Below are 21329 nucleotides of genomic sequence, written 5' to 3'. Positions count from 1 at the left end.
TTTAAAATCAATTGTTATGCGATTTTTCTCGTAAAATAGCGATAATATTCCAACCGGACAACGTTGTATTCATTCAAATAGGGAAAGAAAAACATGGTGATCTCTCGTGACCGTGCATTTCCAGGCTCTGAGCCACCTGGCAGACCACTCTCAAACAGAGTTCCTGTACCTTGCCCAGAGACAGCAGACTCCCCAATCCACTTTCTGGCGCCTTCAGAGAGCCAATGGAAGCCTTAGAACATGTCACGTAACCCCAAAGATACTGTAATTTTGATAGAGATGCAAGTGGATGGTGTTTTTGCCATATCCCTGGATGTTGTTCACCAACTTCCACAAGAAATATAAGCCATAAAATATTGAATCTTTCTTCATTATTTTATAGTCCTAGTTAAATTCTCTCATCAATAATGTTTTTTTTTTAATTATTTGTATTATTTCATTAATTATTATTGTATTTAAGATGTTCTGTGTGTCCCTGATATCACTTTCCACCCTATTAGTTTGTTTGTCTCCATTTAAGAAAATAACCATTTCCTAAGATGACAGCACATTCAGGAAGTGTCATAATTTCTTTGGTGGGAAAACAATGGTCTTAAGATACAGAAATATAAACACTCAGTTTTATCTATTTTTCCATGTTTCATGATGTTAGTCTGTATGACCCACTCATACATGTCTCCCGGTTAGATTAAATAACAGAGAAAATTAACAACATTTCTAAATGTTAAAAAATGTTTGATAGAGAAGTTCAAATCCTGTTCAAGTGTCCACCATTATGCTAGCTCAAACTTGCTCACTCACAAAACTATGACTAATTTAGCCAAAACATTTCCACTCTGCTAAATTCCACCTTGTTAGGATTATGCACCTAACAGGTTGGAAAATGCATCTAAAATAATTAAGTGCCTGAGCTTGACCAATATGTTTTTCTGAAAGTCAGACATGTCCTTTTTCTGATAGAATACTGCTAAATATATTATGAGTTTTCTTTCTCCAAAAGGTTTAAGGTCCAAAAGGCACCACATTGTAGGAATGACCTGCCTAATACAATTTCCTAAAACATGACCGACATGAAAATGACAACGAAATAACCTAATTACATAATGACTATAATTTATTTATATCAAGTCGGCTAAACTTGCTTATTTATTTTATCTTTGGCTACCATTACAAGATAGCCTAGGTTACCATTACAAGACAGCCTAGGTTACCATTACAAGACAGCCTAGGTTACCATTACAAGACAGCCTAGGTTACCATTACAAGATAGCCTAGGTTACCATTACAAGATAGCCTAGGTTACCATTACAAGATAGGTAGCTACAGTTTCATCTCGTTTCATTACTCAGGGTTGTACAGTACAGTTCTGAGGACGCTGAAAAGTTAGGTCAGGTACAGTATCAACAAAACTATTGTTGTAATGTGTGACGGCACCGTCAGTGTTTTATCCGAAAATTATATTTTTTAGAATGCAATGAAACGTGCAGTTGTGTTTGTTTCCTGGCACACTGCACGTCTCCTTCACCGTTGCAAAACATTCAGGATAACTTCAGTGCCCATATAAGTGGGAACGCTGTGAAGGAATATACAGGTATCTGCCAACATAATGTATCTTAACAAGGAGTTGAGCCAACATGAGCCAGAACAGCTTCAATACACCTTTAAATAGATTCTACAATTGTCTGGAACTCTATTGGAGGGATGCGACACCATTCTTCCATGAGAAATTCCATCATTTGGTGTTTTGTTGCTTGTGGTGGAAAACGCTGCCTCAGGCGTGGCTCTAGAGTCTCCTATAAGTGTTCCATTGGTTTGAGACCTGGCGACAGTTTGGGTAACTGTGCAATGTTTTGAAAAACAATTATCTCTTAGAGCTACTTAAATCACATCCCTCTCTTAACAAAAATACTTTAAGCATTTTTCATATTACATGCACAACGCATAGGATGTAGTGGGTATGCTTTCCAAGTTACAGTATTTCCTTTATAACATTTTTTTATTACATTACAAAATAACAAACAGAATGACCTTAGTGTCCAATAGATCACCTCTAACCATTCCCCATGTTCTACTTTCAAAATATTGTTCCAGTATTCGCTTTTGAAAGATTTAAAGTTTCAGCGGGAAAAAGTCTGCTGAAACAAAAACATTCCTTTGGTGGATCTTGAGGGAGAGCCTGAATGTTCTCATTTGATTTTCAACAGGGAGTGAGCTAATCCCTCCTAGTTCTTTCCTTTCCCCTCTATGGGTGAGAGGGGGTCTGATTGAAGTTATTCATTGCAAACCTGATCTGACCTATTTGGATTCTCGTGGACAGTCATTACAACAGCCACATCATATGTGTCACTGTATTATATGCAGAGGGGATTGGTGAAATAGTGGAAATAGTGAAGGCAGCTCCTGTTTTCTTTGCGACTTTCGATAACTCTCCATGATTCTAAATCAGTAGTTTTTTATTGGTTAGAAAATCTCTGAAGCATTACCTTGCTTTATCATGCTGTAGGTCAGGTAACTGTCAGTTACTGTACATGCAATATGCTTTGTGGACTTCACTTCACTGGACAGAGGTTGCTCTCTGGGGGGGTATTCCGGGGGGGAATTCCCCTGTGATTTTACCCACAGACAGCTACTGAAATCGAAACACATTTGACGTATTATACTGAACAAAAATATGAATGCAACATGCAACAATTGAAATAATTTTACAAAGTTAAAGTTCATATAAGGAAATCTGTCAATTTTAAATAAATTCATTAGCTTTCATCTGGATTCAGCTGGTCAGTCTGTCATGGAAAGAGCCGGTATCCTTAATATTTTGTACACTCAGTGTATATCTGGAGTTAAACTGTAACCCTGACAATAATGTTTTTATTTTCCCTTAGTACTTCCTGCTCCAGACCAGCTGACTGTTGACTCAGTGGACACCACATCAGTTGCTGTTAGCTGGAGGATTGGACCAAACCCCAGGATTGGACCAAACCCAACATCATTACCAGATCTCTTACCGCTGTCCAGGGACAGAACCACACATCACTACCACATCTTCACACAGCATCACTCTCTCTGACCTGAAACCTGGTACTGAATACTCAGTCACTGTCTGCACTGTGCTGGAAAATGGAAGGCAAAGTCAACTGGTGTTAACAACCCTCACCACAAGTAAGTACCCTACTTAAGTATTAGTTCTGGTTATCAAAATGGCAATATGTGATTTCCCCAGATCTCAAAATGCAGTTTGGTGCTGAAATCTATAAACTTTGTTTATACAATACATTCTGAAAGGATTCAGACCCCTTTACTTTTCCCACATAATGTTACATTACAGCCTTATTCTAAAATTGATTTTATATATTTTGCTTTTCATCAATCTACAAACAATACCCCATAATGGCAAAGAAAAAAATGGTTATTAGAATTTGTTGCAAATTTATTTAAAAAATATATATATATACATTTTTTTACATAAGTATTCAGACCCTTTGCTATGAGACTTGAAATTGAGCTCAGGTGCACAATGTCTCCATTGATCCTGCTTGAGATGTTTCTACAACTTGATTGGAGTTCACCTGTGGTAAATTCAAATGATTGAATGTGATTTGGAAAGGCACACACCTGTCAATATAGGTCCCGCAGTTGACAGTGCATGCCAGAGCAAAAACCAACCAATTTGGTGGAAGGAATTGTCCGTAGAGCTCCGAAACAGGATTGTGTCGAGGCACAGATCGGGGGGAAGGGTACCAAAAAATGTCTGCAGTATTGAAGGTCCTCAAGAACACAGTGGCTTCCATCATTGTTAAATGGAAGAAGGTTGCAACCACCAAGACTCTTCATAGAGCTGGCCACCCAGCCAAAACTGAGCAAGGGCCTTAGTCAGGTAGGTGACTGTGTCATTCTGACAGAGCTACAGAATTCCTCTGTGGAGATGGGAGAACTTTCCAGAAGGACAGCCATCTCTGCAGCACTCCACCAATCAGGCCTTTATTGTAGAGTAGCCAGACGGAAGCCACTCCTCAGTAAAAGGCACATGACAGCCCGCTTGTAGTTTGCCAAAATGCACCTAAAAGACTCTAACCATGAGAAACAAGATTCTCTGGTCTGATGAAACCAAGATTGAACTCTTTGGCCTGAATGTGAATTGTCACGTCTGGAGGAAACCTGGCACCATCCCTATGGTGAAACATGGTGGTGGCAGCATCATGCTGTGGGGATGTTTTTCAGCGGCAGGGACTGGGAGACTAGTCAGGATCGAGGGAGAGATTAACGGAGCAACGTACAGAAAGATCCTCGATGAAAACCTGCTCCAGAGTGCTCAGGATCTCAGACTGGGGCGAAGGTTCACCTTCCAACAGGCCAACAACCCTAAGCACACAGCCAAAACAACGTAGGATTGGCTTCAGGACAAGTCTCTGAATGTCCTTGAGTGGCCCAGCCAGAGCCCGGACCTGAAAATAGCTGTGCAGCGACTCTCCCCATCAAACCTGGCAGTGCTTGAGAGGATCTGAAAAGAATGGGAGAAACTCCCCAAATACAGGTGTGCCAAGCTTGTAGCGTCATACCCAAGAAGACTCGAGGCTGTAATCGTTGCCAAAGGTGCTTCAACAAAGTACTGAGTAAAGGGTCTGAAGTTCTGAATACTTATGTAAATGTGATATTTCAGTTGTTGTTGTTTTTTTAATAAATTAGCTAAAAATGGTAAAAACCTGTTTTGCTTAGTACCCCCTGCTCCTGCACAGCTAACTGTTGACACCGCATCAGCTGCTGTTAGCTGGAGCCAGCCACCAGGATTGGACCAAACCCAACATCATTACCAGATCTCCTACCACTGTCCAGGGACAGAAACACACATCACTACCACGTCTTCACCCAGCATCACTCTCTCTGACCTGCAATGTGGTACTCAATACTCTGTCACTGCCTGCACTGTGCTGGAAAATGGAGAGCAAAGTCAACCTGTGTCAACAACCCTCACCACAGGTAACGAATTACCCTACTTAAGTATTATGTCTGCCGTCAAACTTTGACTAGTTATCAAAAAGACTAATGTCAATTAACAAATCATAATGGATGTGTCAGTTTTACATTCCCAAAACACAAACACAATGTCATCTCTACAAGGAAAGGGAACTAACAAAGATAATCACTTCAACAACCAAAAACAGAAAGGGTTTCAAAAGGGGTTCTGAAAGACACAATGGGGGTTCCCACTGAAAGATGGCAAAGCCACTAGTAAGGGGTTCTAAAGACAACATGGGGGTTCCCACTGAAAGATGGCAAAGCCACTAGTAAGGGGTTCTAAAGACACCATGGGGGTTCCCACTGAAAGATGGTAAAGCCACTAGTAGGGTTCTAAAGACACCATGGGGGGTTCCCACTGAAAGATGGCAAAGCCACTGGGTAAAGGGTTTGTAAGGACACCATGGGGGGTTCCCACTGAAAGATGGCAAAGCCACTAGTAAGGGGTTCTGTAAGGACACCATGGGGGTTCCCACTGAAAGATGGCAAAGCCACTAGTAAGGGGTTCTAAAGACACCATGGGGGTTCCCACTGAAAGATGGCAAAGCCACTAGTAAGGGGTTCTAAAGACACCATGGGGGTTCCCACTGAAAGATGGCAAGGCCACTAGTAAGGGGTTCTGAAAGACACCATGGGGGTTCCCACTGAAAGATGGCAAAGCCACTAGTAAGGGGTTCTAAAGACACCATGGGGGTTCCCACTGAAAGATGGCAAAGCCACTAGTAAGGGGTTCTAAAGACACCATGGGGGTTCCCACTGAAAGATGGCAAAGCCACTAGTAAGGGGTTCTAAAGACACCATGGCGGTTCCCACTGAAAGATGGCAAAGCCACTAGTAAGGGGTTCTAAAGACAACATGGGGGTTCCCACTGAAAGATGGCAAAGCCACTAGTAAGGGGTTCTAAAGACACCATGGGGGTTCCCACTGAAAGATGGCAAAGCCACTAGTAAGGGGTTCTAAAGACACCATGGGGGGTTCCCAATGAAAGATGGCAAAGCCACTGGGTAAAGGGTTTGTAAGGACACCATGGGGGGTTCCCACTGAAAGATGGCAAAGCCACTAGTAAGGGGTTCTGAAAGACACCATGGGGGTTCCCACTGAAAGATGGCAAAGCCACTAGTAAGGGGTTCTAAAGACACCATGGGGGTTCCCACTGAAAGATGGCAAAGCCACTAGTAAGGGGTTCTAAAGACACCATGGGGTTCCCACTGAAAGATGGCAAGGCCACTAGTAAGGGGTTCTGAAAAACACCATGGGGGTTCCCACTGAAAGATGGCAAAGCCACTAGTAAGGGGTTCTGAAAGACACCATGGGGGTTCCCACTGAAAGATGGCAAAGCCACTAGTAAGGGGTTCTAAAGACACCATGGGGGTTCCCACTGAAAGATGGCAAGGCCACTAGTAAGGGGTTCTGAAAGACACCATGGGGGTTCCCACTGAAAGATGGCAAAGCCACTAGTAAGGGGTTCTAAAGACACCATGGGGGTTCCCACTGAAAGATGGCAAAGCCACTAGTAAGGGGTTCTAAAGACACCATGGGGGTTCCCACTGAAAGATGGCAAAGCCACTAGTATGGGGTTCTAAAGACACCATGGGGGTTCCCACTGAAAGATGGCAAAGCCACTAGTAAGGGATTCTGAAAGACACCATGGGGGTTCCCACTGAAAGATGGCAAAGCCACTAGTAAGGGGTTCTAAAGACACCATGGGGGTTCCCACTGAAAGATGGCAAAGCCACTAGTAAGGGGTTCTAAAGACACCATGGGGGGTTCCCAATGAAAGATGGCAAAGCCACTGGGTAAAGGGGTTCTGTAAGGACACCATGGGGGTTCCCACTGAAAGATGGCAAAGCCACTAGTAAGGGGTTCTGAAAGACACCATGGGGGTTCCCACTGAAAGATGGCAAAGCCACTAGTAAGGGGTTCTAAAGACACCATGGGGGTTCCCACTGAAAGATGGCAAAGCCACTAGTAAGGGGTTCTAAAGACAACATGGGGGTTCCCAATGAAAGATGGCAAAGCCACTAGTAAGGGGTTCTAAAGACACCATGGGGGTTCCCACTGAAAGATGGCAAAGCCACTAGTAAGGGGTTCTAAAGACACCATGGGGGTTCCCAATGAAAGATGGCAAAGCCACTGAGTAAAGGGGTTTCTAAGGACACCATGGGGGTTCCCACTGAAAGATGGCAAAGCCACTAGTAAGGGGTTCTGAAAGACACCATGGGGGTTCCCACTGAAAGATGGCAAGGCCACTAGTAAGGGGTTCTAAAGACACCATGGGGGTTCCCACTGAAAGATGGCAAAGCCACTAGTAAGGGGTTCTAAAGACACCATGGGGGTTCCCACTGAAAGATGGCAAAGCCACTAGTAAGGGGTTCTGAAAGACACCATGGGGGTTCCCACTGAAAGATGGCAAAGCCACTAGTAAGGGGTTCTGAAAGACACCATGGGGGTTCCCACTGAAAGATGGCAAAGCCACTAGTAAGGGGTTCTAAAGACACCATGGGGGTTCCCACTGAAAGATGGCAAAGCCACTAGTAAGGGGTTCTAAAGACACCATGGGGGTTCCCACTGAAAGATGGCAAAGCCACTAGTAAGGGGTTCTGAAAGACACCATGGGGGTTCCCACTGAAAGATGGCAAAGCCACTAGTAAGGGGTTCTGAAAGACACCATGGGGGTTCCCACTGAAAGATGGCAAAGCCACTAGTAAGGGGTTCTAAAGACACCATGGGGGTTCCCACTGAAAGATGGCAAAGCCACTAGTAAGGGGTTCTAAAGACACCATGGGGGTTCCCACTGAAAGATGGCAAAGCCACTAGTAAGGGGTTCTGAAAGACACCATGGGGGTTCCCACTGAAAGATGGCAAAGCCACTAGTAAGGGGTTCTAAAGACACCATGGGGGTTCCCACTGAAAGATGGCAAAGCCACTAGTAAGGGGTTCTAAAGACACCATGGGGGTTCCCACTGAAAGATGGCAAAGCCACTAGTAAGGAGTTCTAAAGACACCATGGGGGTTCCCACTGAAAGATGGCAAAGCCACTAGTAAGGGGTTCTAAAGACACCATGGGGGTTCCCACTGAAAGATGGCAAAGCCACTAGTTAGGGGTTCTAAAGACACCCACCATGGATGCCCACTAAGGTTTACCTCTGAAAAACTAAAAGAAAAACACACACCAACTCAGGATCTCACCAACACTCTGCCTCTACCTTACCCCTACCTAGAGTACCCTCTGTTATTATTGAGACTACCTGTTGTTACCTTACCCCTACCTACAGTACCCTCTGTTAATATTGAGACTACCTGCCTCTACCTTACCCCTACCTACAGTACCCTCTGTTAATATTGAGACTACCTGTTGTTACCTTACCCTACCTACAGTACTCTCTGTTAATATTGAGGCTACCTGTTGTTACCTTACCCCTACCTACAGTACCCTCTGTTAATATTGAGACTACCTGTTGTTACCTTACCCCTACCTACAGTACCCTCTGTTAATATTGAGACTACCTGTTGTTACCTTACCCTACCTACAGTACCCTCTGTTAATATTGAGGTTACCTGTTGTTACCTTACCCCTACCTACAGTACCCTCTGTTAATATTGAGGCTACCTGTTGTTACCTTACCCCTACCTACAGTACCCTCTGTTAATATTGAGACTACCTGTTGTTACCTTACCCCTACCTACAGTACCCTCTGTTAATATTGAGACTGCCTGCCTCTACGTTACCCCTACCTACAGTACCCTCTGTTAATATTGAGACTACCTGTTGTTACCCTACCCTACCTACAGTATCCTCTGTTAATATTGAGACTACCTGTTGTTACCTTACCCCTACCTACAGTACCCTCTGTTAATATTGAGACTACCTGCCTCTACCTTACCCCTACCTACAGTACCCTCTGTTAATATTGAGGCTACCTGTTGTTACCTTACCCCTACCTACAGTACCCTCTGTTAATATTGAGACTACCTGTTGTTACGTTACCCCTACCTACAGTACCTTCTGTTATTATTGAGACTACCTGTTGTTACCTTACCCCTACCTACAGTACCCTCTGTTAATATTGAGGCTACCTGCCTCTACCTTACCCCTACCTACAGTACCCTCTGTTAATATTGAGACTACCTGTTGTTACCTTACCCCTACCTACAGTACCCTCTGTTAATATTGAGGCTACCTGCCTCTACCTTACCCCTACCTACAGTACCCTCTGTTAATATTGAGACTACCTGCCTCTACCTTACCCCTACCTACAGTACCCTCTGTTAATATTGAGACTACCTGTTGTTACCTTACCCCTACCTACAGTACCCTCTGTTAATATTGAGACTACCTGTTGTACCTTACCCCTACCTACAGTACCCTCTGTTAATATTGAGACTACCTGTTGTTACCTTACCCCTACCTACAGTACCCTCTGTTAATATTGAGACTACCTGTTGTTACCTTACCCCTACCTACAGTACCCTCTGTTAATATTGAGACCACCTGCCTCTACCTTACCCCTACCTACAGTACCCTCTGTTAATATTGAGACTACCTGTTGTTACCTTACCCCTACCTACAGTACCCTCTGTTAATATTGAGACTACCTGTTGTTACCTTACCCCTACCTACAGTACCCTCTGTTAATATTGAGACTACCTGTTGTTACCTTACCCCTACCTACAGTACCCTCTGTTAATATTGAGACTACCTGTTGTTACCTTACCCCTACCTACAGTACCCTCTGTTAATATTGAGACTACCTGTTGTTACCTTACCCCTACCTAACAATTATTTTTCATGCCACGAGAGGTAGCGGATCCGGCCAAATAGGTTCTGGAATCCATCAGTCCAAAACAGAGGTGCTGTTCCTGTTCCCGCAGGATCGCTCAAATAAAACACTGATGATACAGTAAAACACATTAACACATTACCAAATTTCTGACTTTAATAACTTGTTATTCAGTACATTTTCAGTGGTGGAAGACCTCCAGAGTTGCTGTAGTGTGTGTTCTACTGGCTGTGATTCTAGGCCTGTTGGATTCCTTTAAGTGAACGTTGTTTTTTACTAAAACCTTTGTAGTCAATGTTGTGACAGCTACACATTTTGATTGACTTTTCCCTTTTTCAGATGCAACTGTAGAGAGAGAACAGCTACAGACCAGTTACAACACCCTGACTAAAGAGAGAGACCAGCTGCAGAATAGTCTAAATTCCAGGACCACAGAGAGAGACCAGTTACAGAATAGACTAAATACCAGGACCACTTTAATAGACAAGTTGATGAAGAGTCTGAACATAACAACTATGGAGCGTGACCATCTACAGAAAGGGATAGAATGGCTGAACTGGAAGATCAAAGGCAAATGTAAGGCCAGCCACCCCCTCCTAATGCATTGAGGAGATAAAGTGGAGGTAAGGTCCTATGATAGATTAGTGTCCAGCGGGTGTACTTAGATTTTTATTTAAACAGGATCAACTAGGACCAAGGTCTCATTTGCAGTAGAGACCTGTTTTCAATACAAAGAAATAAACGCATACATGCACAACTACTTAGACACAAGACATAACCCCTTAAGAAAACATTCACAATTAACAGTTAAAAGATCAAAGATCTATTTTTTGAATTGCCCAAGAGGCACCAGAACATCCATTCTAAGAGTTTTTTGTAAATTGTTCCACATGTAAGGTGCAGCATAACTGAAGGGGCATTTTTTCCGATCTGTGTAGAAACTGGGGGGATCTGAAGTGTAATGTAATTCATTGACCCAGTTTTATAAATATTAATTCTAGAAGAGATTAGAGATGTCAGATACATTGGAAGTGTTTACTTGTACATCAAGCTGCCTCACACTACAGAAACAGGAGCAGAAGACTAGATCCAATGAGCTGTTCTGGCCTCTCACAAGACAAGGCTCATGCAAAGCTACCTACATATTCAATGTGGGAATAAATAATAGTTGCAAAAGTTATGTTTAACGTGAAAATGTTGTAGAACAAAAATATAAATGCAACATGTAAAGTGTTAGTCCCATGTTTCATAAGCTGAAATAAAAGATCCCAGAAATGTCCCATACGCACAAAAAAACGTATTTCTCTCAAATGTTGTGCACAAATTTGTTTACTTCTCTGTTAGTGAGCATTTCTCCTTTGCCAAGATAATCCATCCACCTTACAGGTGTGGCATATCAAGAAGATGATTAAACAGCATAATAATTACACAGGTGCAACTTGTGTTGGGCACAATAAAAGGCCACTAAATTGTGCAGTTTTGTCCACAACACAACACAGATGTCTCAAGTTGAGGGATCATGCAATTGGCATGGCGACTGCAAGAATGTCGACCAGAGCTGTTGCCAGATAATTGAATGTTAATTTCTCTAACGTAAGCCGCCTCCAACGTCGTTTTAGAGAATTTGGCAGTACTTCTAACCGGCCTCACAACCGCAGACCATGTGTAACCACGCCAGCTCAGGACCTCCACATCTGACTCCTTCGCCTGCCACCTGGACAGCTGATGAAACTGGGTTTGCACAACAGAAGAATTTCGGTGCAAACTGTCAGAAATCATCTCAGGGAAGCTAATTTGCATGTAGCAAGGATCTGTACACAATTCCTGGAATCTGAAAAATTCACAGTTCTTCCATGGCCTGAATACTCACCAGACATGTCAACCATTGAGCATGTTTGGGATGCTCTGGATCAACGTGTACAACAGCATGTTCCAGTTCCCGCCAATAACCAGCAACTTTGCACAGCATTTGAAGTGGACTGGGACAACTTTCCACAGGCCACAATCAGCAGGCTGATCAACTCTATGTGAAGGAGATGTGTCGCACTGCATGAGGCAAATGGTGGTCATACGAGATACTGACTGGTATCTATGACCAACAGATGCATATCTGTATTCCCAGTCATGTGAAATCCATAGATTAGGGCCTAATGAATTTATTTCAATGGACTGATTTCCTTATATGAACTGAAACTAAGTAAAATCTTTGAAATTGTTGCATGTTACGTTTGTATTTTTGTTCAGTGTAAAAGCTAAAGGCAAACAGGCAATTCACACAAACGACTGCTGTGGGAAATGACCAGAACATATTCATTATTTTCTAAAGCTGCAAGGTGGAATCTCAATCAGCTCATTGGAAGGGTTCATTAGCTTTATCTGTGTCATGTTTTTCTTATTTTTCATTACATTCAAGTGTCAAATATGGTAAAGGTCAAACTTCTAGGGTACTGTCCTGAAGGATGGAGAAGGTTTGGCTGCACCTGTTACTACGTCTCTACTGAGGGGAAATCCTGGGAGAAGAGTAGACAGGACTGTCTGGAGAGAGGAGCAGATCTGGTGATCATTAACAGTGAAGAGGAACAGGTGAGAGACAGAGACAGAGAGCTACTTTATTAGTCCATCATGTGTTATTAACAATGCTTTTTTATGCCTCAACAGACATTCGTCAATGGGTTTGAATCAGTCAATTATGTCTGGATTGGTCTGACTGACTCTATTACTGAGGGGACCTGGAAATGGGTGGACGGCACCCCACTGACCACACCAAGGTAAGAGACTACTGATGTATAGTAACACTGACCACCCCCAAGGTAAGAGATTACTGCTATAACAACACTGACCACCCCAAGTTAAGAGACTACTGCTCTATAATAACACTGACCACAGTGGAAGGAGTAGGACTGATTCTTTGTGTTGTTCATACTCTAGGTTCTGAGAGAGTGGTTCTGAGAGAGGCCAGTCTAACTCTGCGTTGTTCATACTCTAGGTTCTGAGAGAGGCCAGTCTAACTCTGTGTTGTTCATCGTCTAGGTTCTGAGAGAGTGGTCAGTCTAACTCTGTGTTGTTCATACTCTAGGTTCTGAGAGAGTGGTCAGTCTAACTCTGTGTTGTTCATACTCTAGGTTCTGAGAGAGGCCAGTCTAACTCTGTGTTGTTCATCCTCTAGGTTCTGAGAGAGTGGTCAGTCTAACTCTGTGTTGTTCATACTCTAGGTTCTGAGAGAGGCCAGTCTAACTCTGTGTTGTTCATACTCTAGGTTCTGAGAGATTGGTCAGTCTAACTCTGCGTTGTTCATACTCTAGGTTCTGAGAGAGTGGTCAGTCTAACTCTGTGTTGTTCATCGTCTAGGTTCTGAGAGAGGCCAGTCTAACTCTGTGTTGTTCATACTCTAGGTTCTGAGAGATTGGTCAGTCTAACTCTGCGTTGTTCATACTCTAGGTTCTGAGAGAGTGGTCAGTCTAACTCTGTGTTGTTCATACTCTAGGTTCTGAAAGAGTGGTCAGTCTAACTCTGTGTTGTTTCTACTGCAGCTACTGGTGGAGAGGAGAACCTGGTCGTACAGACTGGAACTGTAGGTTCATCTATTACAAATCATCAGGCCATGGAGTATGGTGGAATTATTATTGCTCCTCTTCACAACCATGGATCTGTGAGAAATATGCTTCCCATAGGTACTTTTTCTGCACTGCTGATTAATGAACTCTCTACTGTATGTTAATGATGGTCTGAAGACTGGTGTGATTTGATAGAATGGTACTCTGAACTACAGCTGGGAGAGAAACACACAAACACAAACACATGCACACATTCATACACGCACACACACACAAAGACACTGATCTGAACCTGAGTCTCCCACGGGAGAAAACAACGTCTTAGTTAGACAGGGGAAATTCCCTTTTGGGCTGAGAGCTGACACTGATTTTGAAGTCACTTGCGGGGCTACCTCATCACGTGACCATGAGCAACCAATCATGACCGACTCAAGTCCGATACACAAGCTGACACAATAATTTATTCATTTGTCAATCAATGAGCTATATAATAGGGTATAATATCATTCGATAGCCGCTGTCAATCAATTACTGTTAAGTACTACACTTCTAAATACATTTAAAATGACTTTATATGTTTATCAGGTATGTTTGCTTCTTGTGCTTTTATTATTCTGAACATAAACAATGTGTACTTCCTGCTTATTCAATAACTCATTAAACCGAGATTAAAGACATTTCCTGTCTAGTACATTATTGTTCTCCCTACTCTCTTTTATCTGTTTTATTACGAGGTGACACCAATCGGTGCTCCCCACGTGCTAAATATGACATCCAACCTCAAAATGGAAATGAAAAAAAAAACTAAGGCTGTAACACCTTCCCCCTTAAGACATTTACATTTTACATTTAAGTCATTTAGCAGACGCTCTTATCCAGAGCGACTTACAAATTGGTGCATTCACCTTATAATATCCAGTGGAACAACCACTTTACAATAGTGCATCTAAATATTTTAAGGGGGGGGGGGTTAGAAGGATTATCCTATCCCAGGTATTCCTTAAAGAGGTGGGGTTTCAGGTGTCTCCGGAAGGTGGTGATTGACTCCGCTGTCCTGGCGTCGTGAGGGAGCTTGTTCCACCATTGGGGTGCCAGAGCAGCGAACAGTTTTGACTGGGCCGAGCGGGAACTGTGCTTCCTCAGAGGTAGGGAGGCGAGCAGGCCAGAGGTGGATGAACGCAGTGCCCTTGTTTGGGTGTAGGGCCTGATCAGAGCCTGAAGGTACGGAGGTGCCGTTCCCCTCACAGCTCCGTAGGCAAGCACCATGGTCTTGTAGCGGATGCGAGCTTCAACTGGAAGCCAGTGGAGAGAGCGGAGGAGCGGGGTGACGTGAGAGAACTTGGGAAGGTTGAACACCAGACGGGCTGCGGCGTTCTGGATGAGTTGTAGGGGTTTAATGGCACAGGCAGGGAGCCCAGCCAACAGCGAGTTGCAGTAATCCAGGCGGGAGATGACAAGTGCCTGGATTAGGACCTGCGCCGCTTCCTGTGTGAGGCAGGGTCGTACTCTGCGAATGTTGTAGAGCATGAACCTACAGGATCGGGTCACCGCCTTGATGTTAGTGGAGAACGACAGGGTGTTGTCCAGGGGCACGCCGAGGCTCTTAGCACTCTGGGAGGAGGACACAAGGGAGTTGTCAACCGTGATGGCGAGATCATGGAACGGGCAGTCCTTCCCCGGGAGGAAGAGCAGCTCCGTCTTGCCGAGGTTCAGCTTGAGGTGGTGATCCGTCATCCACACTGATATGTCTGCCAGACATGCAGAGATGCGATTCGCCACCTGGTTGTCAGAAGGGGGAAAGGAGAAGATTAATTGTGTGTCGTCTGCATAGCAATGATAGGCGAGACCATGTGAGGATATGACAGAGCCAAGAGACTTTGTGTATAGCGAGAATAGGAGAGGGCCTAGAACAGAGCCCTGGGGGACACCAGTGGTGAGAGCACGTGGTGCGGAGACAGATTCTCGCCACGCCACCTGGTAGGAGCGACCTGTCAGGTAGGACTAAATCCAAGCGTGGGCCGCGCCGGAGATGCCCAGCTCGGAGAGGGTGGAGAGGAGGATCTGATGGTTCACAGTATCAAAGGAAGCAGATAGGTCTAGAAGGATGAGAGCAGAGGAGAGAGAGTTAACTTTAGCAGTGTGGAGAGCCTCCGTGACACAGAGAAGAGCAGTCTCAGTTGAATGCCCAGTCTTGAAACCTGACTGATTAGGATCAAGAAGGTCATTCTGAGAGAGATAGCAAGAGACCTGGCCAAGGACGGCACGTTCAAGAGTTTTGGCGAGAAAAGAAAGAAGGGATACTGGTCTGTAGTTGTTGACATCGGAGGGATCGAGTGTAGGTTTTTTCAGAAGGGGTGCAACTCTCGCTCTCTTGAAGACGGAAGGGAGGTAGCCAGCGGTCAAGGATGAGTTGATGAGCGAGGTGAGGTAGGGGAGAAGGTCTCCGGAAATGGTCTGGAGAAGAGAGGAGGGGATAGGGTCAAGTGGGCAGGTTGTTGGGCGGCCGGCCGTCACAAGACGCGAGATTTCATCTGGAGAGAGAGGGGAGAAAGAGGTCAAAGCACAGGGTAGGGCAGTGTGAGCAGGACCAGCGTTGTCGTTTGACTTAGCAAACGAGGATCGGATGTCGTCAACCTTCTTTTCAAAATGGTTGACGAAGTCATCCGCAGAGAGGGAGGAGGGGGGGGGGAGGAGGATTCAGGAGGGAGGAGAAGGTAGCAAAGAGCTTCCTAGGGTTAGAGGCAGATGCTTGGAATTTAGAGTGGTAGAAAGTGGCTTTAGCAGCAGAGACAGAAGAGGAAAATGTAGAGAGGAGGGAGTGAAAGGATGCCAGGTCCGCAGGGAGGCGAGTTTTCCTCCATTCCCGCTCGGCTGCCCGGAGCCCTGTTCTGTGAGCTCGCAGTGAGTCGTCGAGCCACGGAGCAGGAGGGGAGGACCGAGCCGGCCTGGAGGATAGGGGACAGAGAAAATCAAAGGATGCAGAGACGGAGGAGAGGAGGGTTGAGGAGGCAGAATCAGGAGATAGGTTGGAGAAGGTTTGAGCAGAGGGAAGAGATGATAGGATGGAAGAGGAGAGAGTAGCGGGAGAGAGAGAGCGAAGGTTGGGACGGCGCAATACCATCCGAGTAGGGGCAGAGAGAGAAGTGTTGGATGAGAGCGAGAGGGAAAAGGATACAAGGTAGTGGTCAGAGACTTGGAGGGGAGTTGCAATGAGATTAGTGGAAGAACAGCATCTAGTAAAGATGAGGTCAAGCGTATTGCCTGCCTTGTGAGTAGGGGGCGAAGGTGAGAGGGTGAGGTCAAAAGAGGAGAGGAGTGGAAAGAAGGAGGCAGAGAGGAATGAGTCAAATGTAGACGTGGGGAGGTTAAAGTCACCCAGAACTGTGAGAGGTGAGCCATCCTCAGGAAAGGAACTTATCAAGGCGTCAAGCTCATTGATGAACTCTCCAAGGGAACCTGGAGGGCGATAAATGGTAAGGATGTTAAAGAAATTGTAGCAGTGCAAGAACTGGTAAACAGGCCACCAACAAACGTGAGAGAGCTGAGGAAACTACTGGGGTTTCTAGGGTACTATAGGGGTTATGTACGCTTGCGCGTCCCACCTACTCAACAGCCAGTTGAATCCTGTGGCGCGTTATTCAAATCCTTAGATATGCTATTACTTCAATTTTTAAAAAATATGACTATTTTACACCATTTTAAAGATAAGACTCTCGTTAATCTAACCACACTGTCCGATTTCAAAAAGGCTTTACAATGAAAGCAAAACATTAGATTATGTCAGCAGAGTACCGAGCCAGAAATAATCAGACACCCATTTTTCAAGCTAGCATATAATGTCACATAAACCCAAACCACAGCTAAATGTAGCACTAACCTTTGATGATCTTCATCAGATGACAACCCTAGGACATCATGTTATACAATACATGCATGTTTTGTTCAATCAAGTTCATATCTATATCAAAAACCAGCTTTTTACATTAGCATGTGACTAGCATGTGACTAGCATTCCCACCGAACACTGCCGGTGAATTTACTAAATTACTCACGATAAACTTTCACAAAAAGCATAACAATTATTTTAAGAATTATAGATACAGAACTCCTCTATGAACTCGATATGTCCGATTTTAAAATAGCTTTTTGGTGAAAGCACATTTTGCAATATTCTCAGTAGATAGCCCGGCATCACAGGGCTAGCTATTTAGACACCCAGCAGGTTTAGCACTCATCAAAGTCAGATTTACTATAAGAAAAATGTTATTACCTTTGTTGTCTTTGTCAGAATGCACTCCCAGGACTTCTACTTCAATAACAAATGTTGGTTTGGTCCAAAATAATCCATCGTTATATCCAAAGAGCGGCGTTTTGTTCGTGCGTTCTAGACACTATCCTAAAGGCTAAATAATATATTCCATTACCGTACTTCGAAGCATGTCAACCGCTGTTTAAAATCAATTTTTATGCCATTTTTCTCATAAAAAAGCGATAATATTCCAACCGGGAATCTGCGTTTAGATAAACAGACAAAGGAAAAGAAACCATTTGGTCGAAGCGGGCACGCGCCTAAGCCCATAGTACTCTGAGTGGCCACTTGCCAAAAGCGATAAAGTGTTTTAGCCAGAGCCTGCCTCGATATCGTTCAACGTTTTCCCGGGCTCTGAGACCCTATGGAAGACGTAGGAAGTGTCACGTTATTGCACAGATCCTGAGTCTTCAATAAAAAGAGCCAAGATGAAACACTACTTCTCAGACAGGCCACTTCCTGCTTGAAATCTTCTCAGGTTTTGGCCTGCCATAGGAGTTCTGTTATACTCACAGACACCATTCAAACAGTTTTAGAAACTTTAGGGTGTTTTCTATCCAAAGCCAATAATTATATGCATATTCTAGTTACTGGGCAGGAGTAGTAACCAGATTAAATCGGGTACGTTTTTTATCCAGCCGTGCAAATACTGCCCCTATCCCCAACAGGTTAAGCTTGAAAGGGCTGGTAACTGTGACAGCATGGAATTCAAATGAGTAGATAGACAGATGGGTCAGGGGAGAAAGAGAGAATGTCCACTTGGGAGAGATGAGGATTCCAGTGCCACCACCCCGCTGGCTCGATGCTCTAGGGGTATGCGAGAACACGTGGGCAGACGAGGAGAGAGCAGTAGGAGTAGCAGTGTTATCTGTGGTAATCCATGTTTCCGTCAGCGCCAGGAAGTCTAGGGACTGGGGGGTAGCATAGGCTGAGATGAACTCAGCCTTGTTGGCCGCAGACCGGCAGTTCCAGAGGCTGCCGGAGACCTGGAACTCCACGTGGGTCGTGCGCGCTGGGACCACGAGGTTAGAGTGGCAGCGGCCACGCGGTGTGGAGCGTTTGTATGGCCTGTGCAGAGGGGAGAGAACAGGGATAGACAGACACATAGTTGACAAGCTACAGAAGAGGCTACGCTAATGCAAAGGAGATTGGAATGACAAGTGGACTACACGTCTCGAATGTTCGGAAAGTTTAAGCTTACGTTGCAAAAATCTTATTGACTAAAATGACGAAAATGATACAGTACTGCTGGCTGGTGGAATAGGCTAGCTAGCAGTGGCTGCGTTGTTGACTTTGAACGTGTAGCTGGCTATGTAACCTCGATAGTTTCAGTACTACACCTTGTCATGATACAAAAGCAACTTTGTAGCTAGCTAACATAACACTAATAAAGACGTTCCTTTGTAATGTATTTAGTTTCTACAATGCTGCTCGTCGGTAATAGTTGGCTGGGTTTGGAAAAATGCCGTCGCGGGGGATGGAAATAGCTGGCTAGCTAACCTCGATAATTACTAAACTACACAATTATCAAGCTATGACAAAGACAACTATGTAGCTAGCTAGCTAACACTGCAATAGTCAAATCGTTCCTTTGTAAAGTATTAGTATCTACAGCGCTGCTAGTCGGTAACGGTTGGCTAGCTAGCAGTGGGTTAATGATGACTAGGTGTGTTGACTAAGTCTGGCGTCGCGTCGCGGCTGGCTAGCTAGCCTCGATAATTACTCTAAACTACACAATTATCTTAGATGCAAAGACAGCAAAGACAACTATGTAGCTGGCTAACTAACACTAACACTACACTAATCAAGTCGTTCCGTTGTAATGTAATAGTTTCTACAGTGCTGCTAGTCGGTAGAAGTTGGCTGGTTGGCTAGCTAGCAGTGTTGACTAGCTAGCTAGCAGTGATGACTACGTTAGGAGAACGAAGATAGCTAACCTCGATAATTACTCTAATTACTCTAAACTACACAATTATCTTTGATACAAAGACGGCTATGTAGCTAGCGAAGAAAAATTGCTCAGATCAAACAAATCAAACCGTTGTAATGTAATGAAGTGTAATATTACCTGTGGAGCGAAGCGTAGTGCGACTGCTCGCTCCATATTTTTGTTGGACAAGTTTGCTCACAACAAACAGAAAGTAACTTCCATCTCACAATATGATCAACTATAATGTGTTGCCTCCTTCAATATAAAAATTGTGTCTACTGGCTGTCAACGCTTAAAGACAAAACAGACACTTTTTTTCTTTTTGGCTAATACTCATTCGGTTTGAGAAACAGAGGTAAAATCACATACGTTTATATAACTCTCAACCAAAACAAAAATGACAGTTTTCTGAGGTCTTGGCTGATTTCTTTTGATTTTCCCATGATGTCAAGCAAAGAGGCACTGAGTTTGAAGGTAGGCCTTGAAATACATCCACAGGTACAACTTCAATTGACTCAAATGATGCCAATTAGCCTATCAGAACGTGGTACTTTCAGGCATTTGGAAATTGCTCCCAAGGATGAACCAGACTTGTGGAGGTCTACAATTTTTTCCTGAGGTCTTGGCTGATTTCTTTTGATTTTCTGTTGATGTCAAGCAAAGAGGCACTGTGTTTGAAGGTAGGCCTTGAAATACATCCACAGGTACAACTCCAATTGACTCAAATGATGCCAATTAGCCTATCAGAAGCTTCTAAAGCCATGACATAATTTTCTGGAATTTTCCAAGCTGTTTAAAGGCACAGTCAACTTAGTGTAAACTTCTGACCCACTGGAATTGTGATACAATAAATTATGAGTGAAATAATCTGCCTGTAAACAATTGTTGTAAAAATTACTTGTGTCATGCACAAAGTAGATGTCCTAACCGACTTGCCAAAACTATAGTTTGTTAACAAGAAATTTGTGGAGTGGTTGAAAAACGAGTTTTAATGACTCCAACCTAAGTTCGGCAGTTGTACGGTGTTTCCTTGGACACATTGGTGGGGCTGGCTTCCGGGTTGGATGTGCGTTGTGTCAAGAAGCAGTGCAGCTAGATTGGGTTGTGTTTCAGAGGACGCATGGCTCTCGACCTTCACCTCTCCCGAGTCCGTACGGGAGTTGCAGCGATGAGACAAGACTGTAACTACAACCAATTGGATACCACGAAAAAGGGGTAAAAAAAAAAAAAAAATAATAATAATAGTAAGGTTTGCATTTGGCGAAAGGCTCGGCCCACGCATAGTCAGGCTGACTGGCTCTCGTTTAGGCAAATGAGAAATATGTGCACTCACTCCGGAAGGCCTAAGTTAGTTACTTTAAGGAGCAGTTCTCTCTCTGTGGGTCTAACCCCAAGAAGTTCTGGAAAACGGTTAAAGACCTGGAGAATAAACCCTCCTCCTCACAGCTGCCCATGTCCCTTAATGTTGATGATGTGGTTGTTACTAACAAGAAGCACATTGCTGAGCTCTTTAATCACCACTTCATTGTCAGGATTCCTATTTAACTCAGCCATGACTCCTTGCCCGTCCAACATTTCCTCATCTCCCACCCCTTCTAATGCGACTATCCCCGATGCTTCTCCCGCTTTTTCCCCTGCCCCGCTACAAAGTTTCTCCCTGCAGGCAGTCACTGAGTCCGAGGTGATCAAGGAGCTCCTTAAACATCTGGGTCAGATGGTTTAGACCCTTTATTCTTTAAGGT

At 44.1% G+C, this 21329-nt stretch overlaps 1 protein-coding gene across 1 annotated transcript; it reads left to right on the top strand.

Moving 5' to 3' along the window:
- The first annotated feature begins 12129 nt into the window (after nucleotides 1-12129).
- Nucleotides 12130-14015, top strand: LOC123744220 (C-type lectin domain family 6 member A-like). The gene is made up of 3 exons (XM_045723015.1): nucleotides 12130-12377; nucleotides 12453-12562; nucleotides 13325-14015. Exons 1-3 carry the CDS (start codon nucleotides 12216-12218, stop codon nucleotides 13488-13490), a joined length of 438 nt encoding a protein of 145 aa, XP_045578971.1. The 5' UTR covers nucleotides 12130-12215; the 3' UTR covers nucleotides 13491-14015.
- The last annotated feature ends 7314 nt before the right edge of the window (nucleotides 14016-21329 follow it).

This window comes from Salmo salar, chromosome ssa08, assembly GCF_905237065.1.
Source record: "Salmo salar chromosome ssa08, Ssal_v3.1, whole genome shotgun sequence".
Taxonomy (NCBI): Eukaryota; Metazoa; Chordata; class Actinopteri; order Salmoniformes; family Salmonidae; genus Salmo; species Salmo salar.
The sequence above is the reverse complement of the archived record's forward strand: the minus strand, read 5'-3'. Positions and strand labels throughout refer to the sequence as shown.

What these genes read in the sequence shown, in the direction of transcription:
- LOC123744220 (XM_045723015.1), top strand. Translation starts at nt 12,216, where the DNA reads ATGGTAAAGGTCAAACTTCTAGGGTACTGTCCTGAAGGATGGAGAAGG. An exon ending in TTAACAGTGAAGAGGAACAG is followed by an intron (nt 12,378 to 12,452) that starts GTGAGAGACAGA and finishes ATGCCTCAACAG; the next exon opens with ACATTCGTCAATGGGTTTGA. An exon ending in ACCCCACTGACCACACCAAG is followed by an intron (nt 12,563 to 13,324) that starts GTAAGAGACTAC and finishes TTTCTACTGCAG; the next exon opens with CTACTGGTGGAGAGGAGAAC.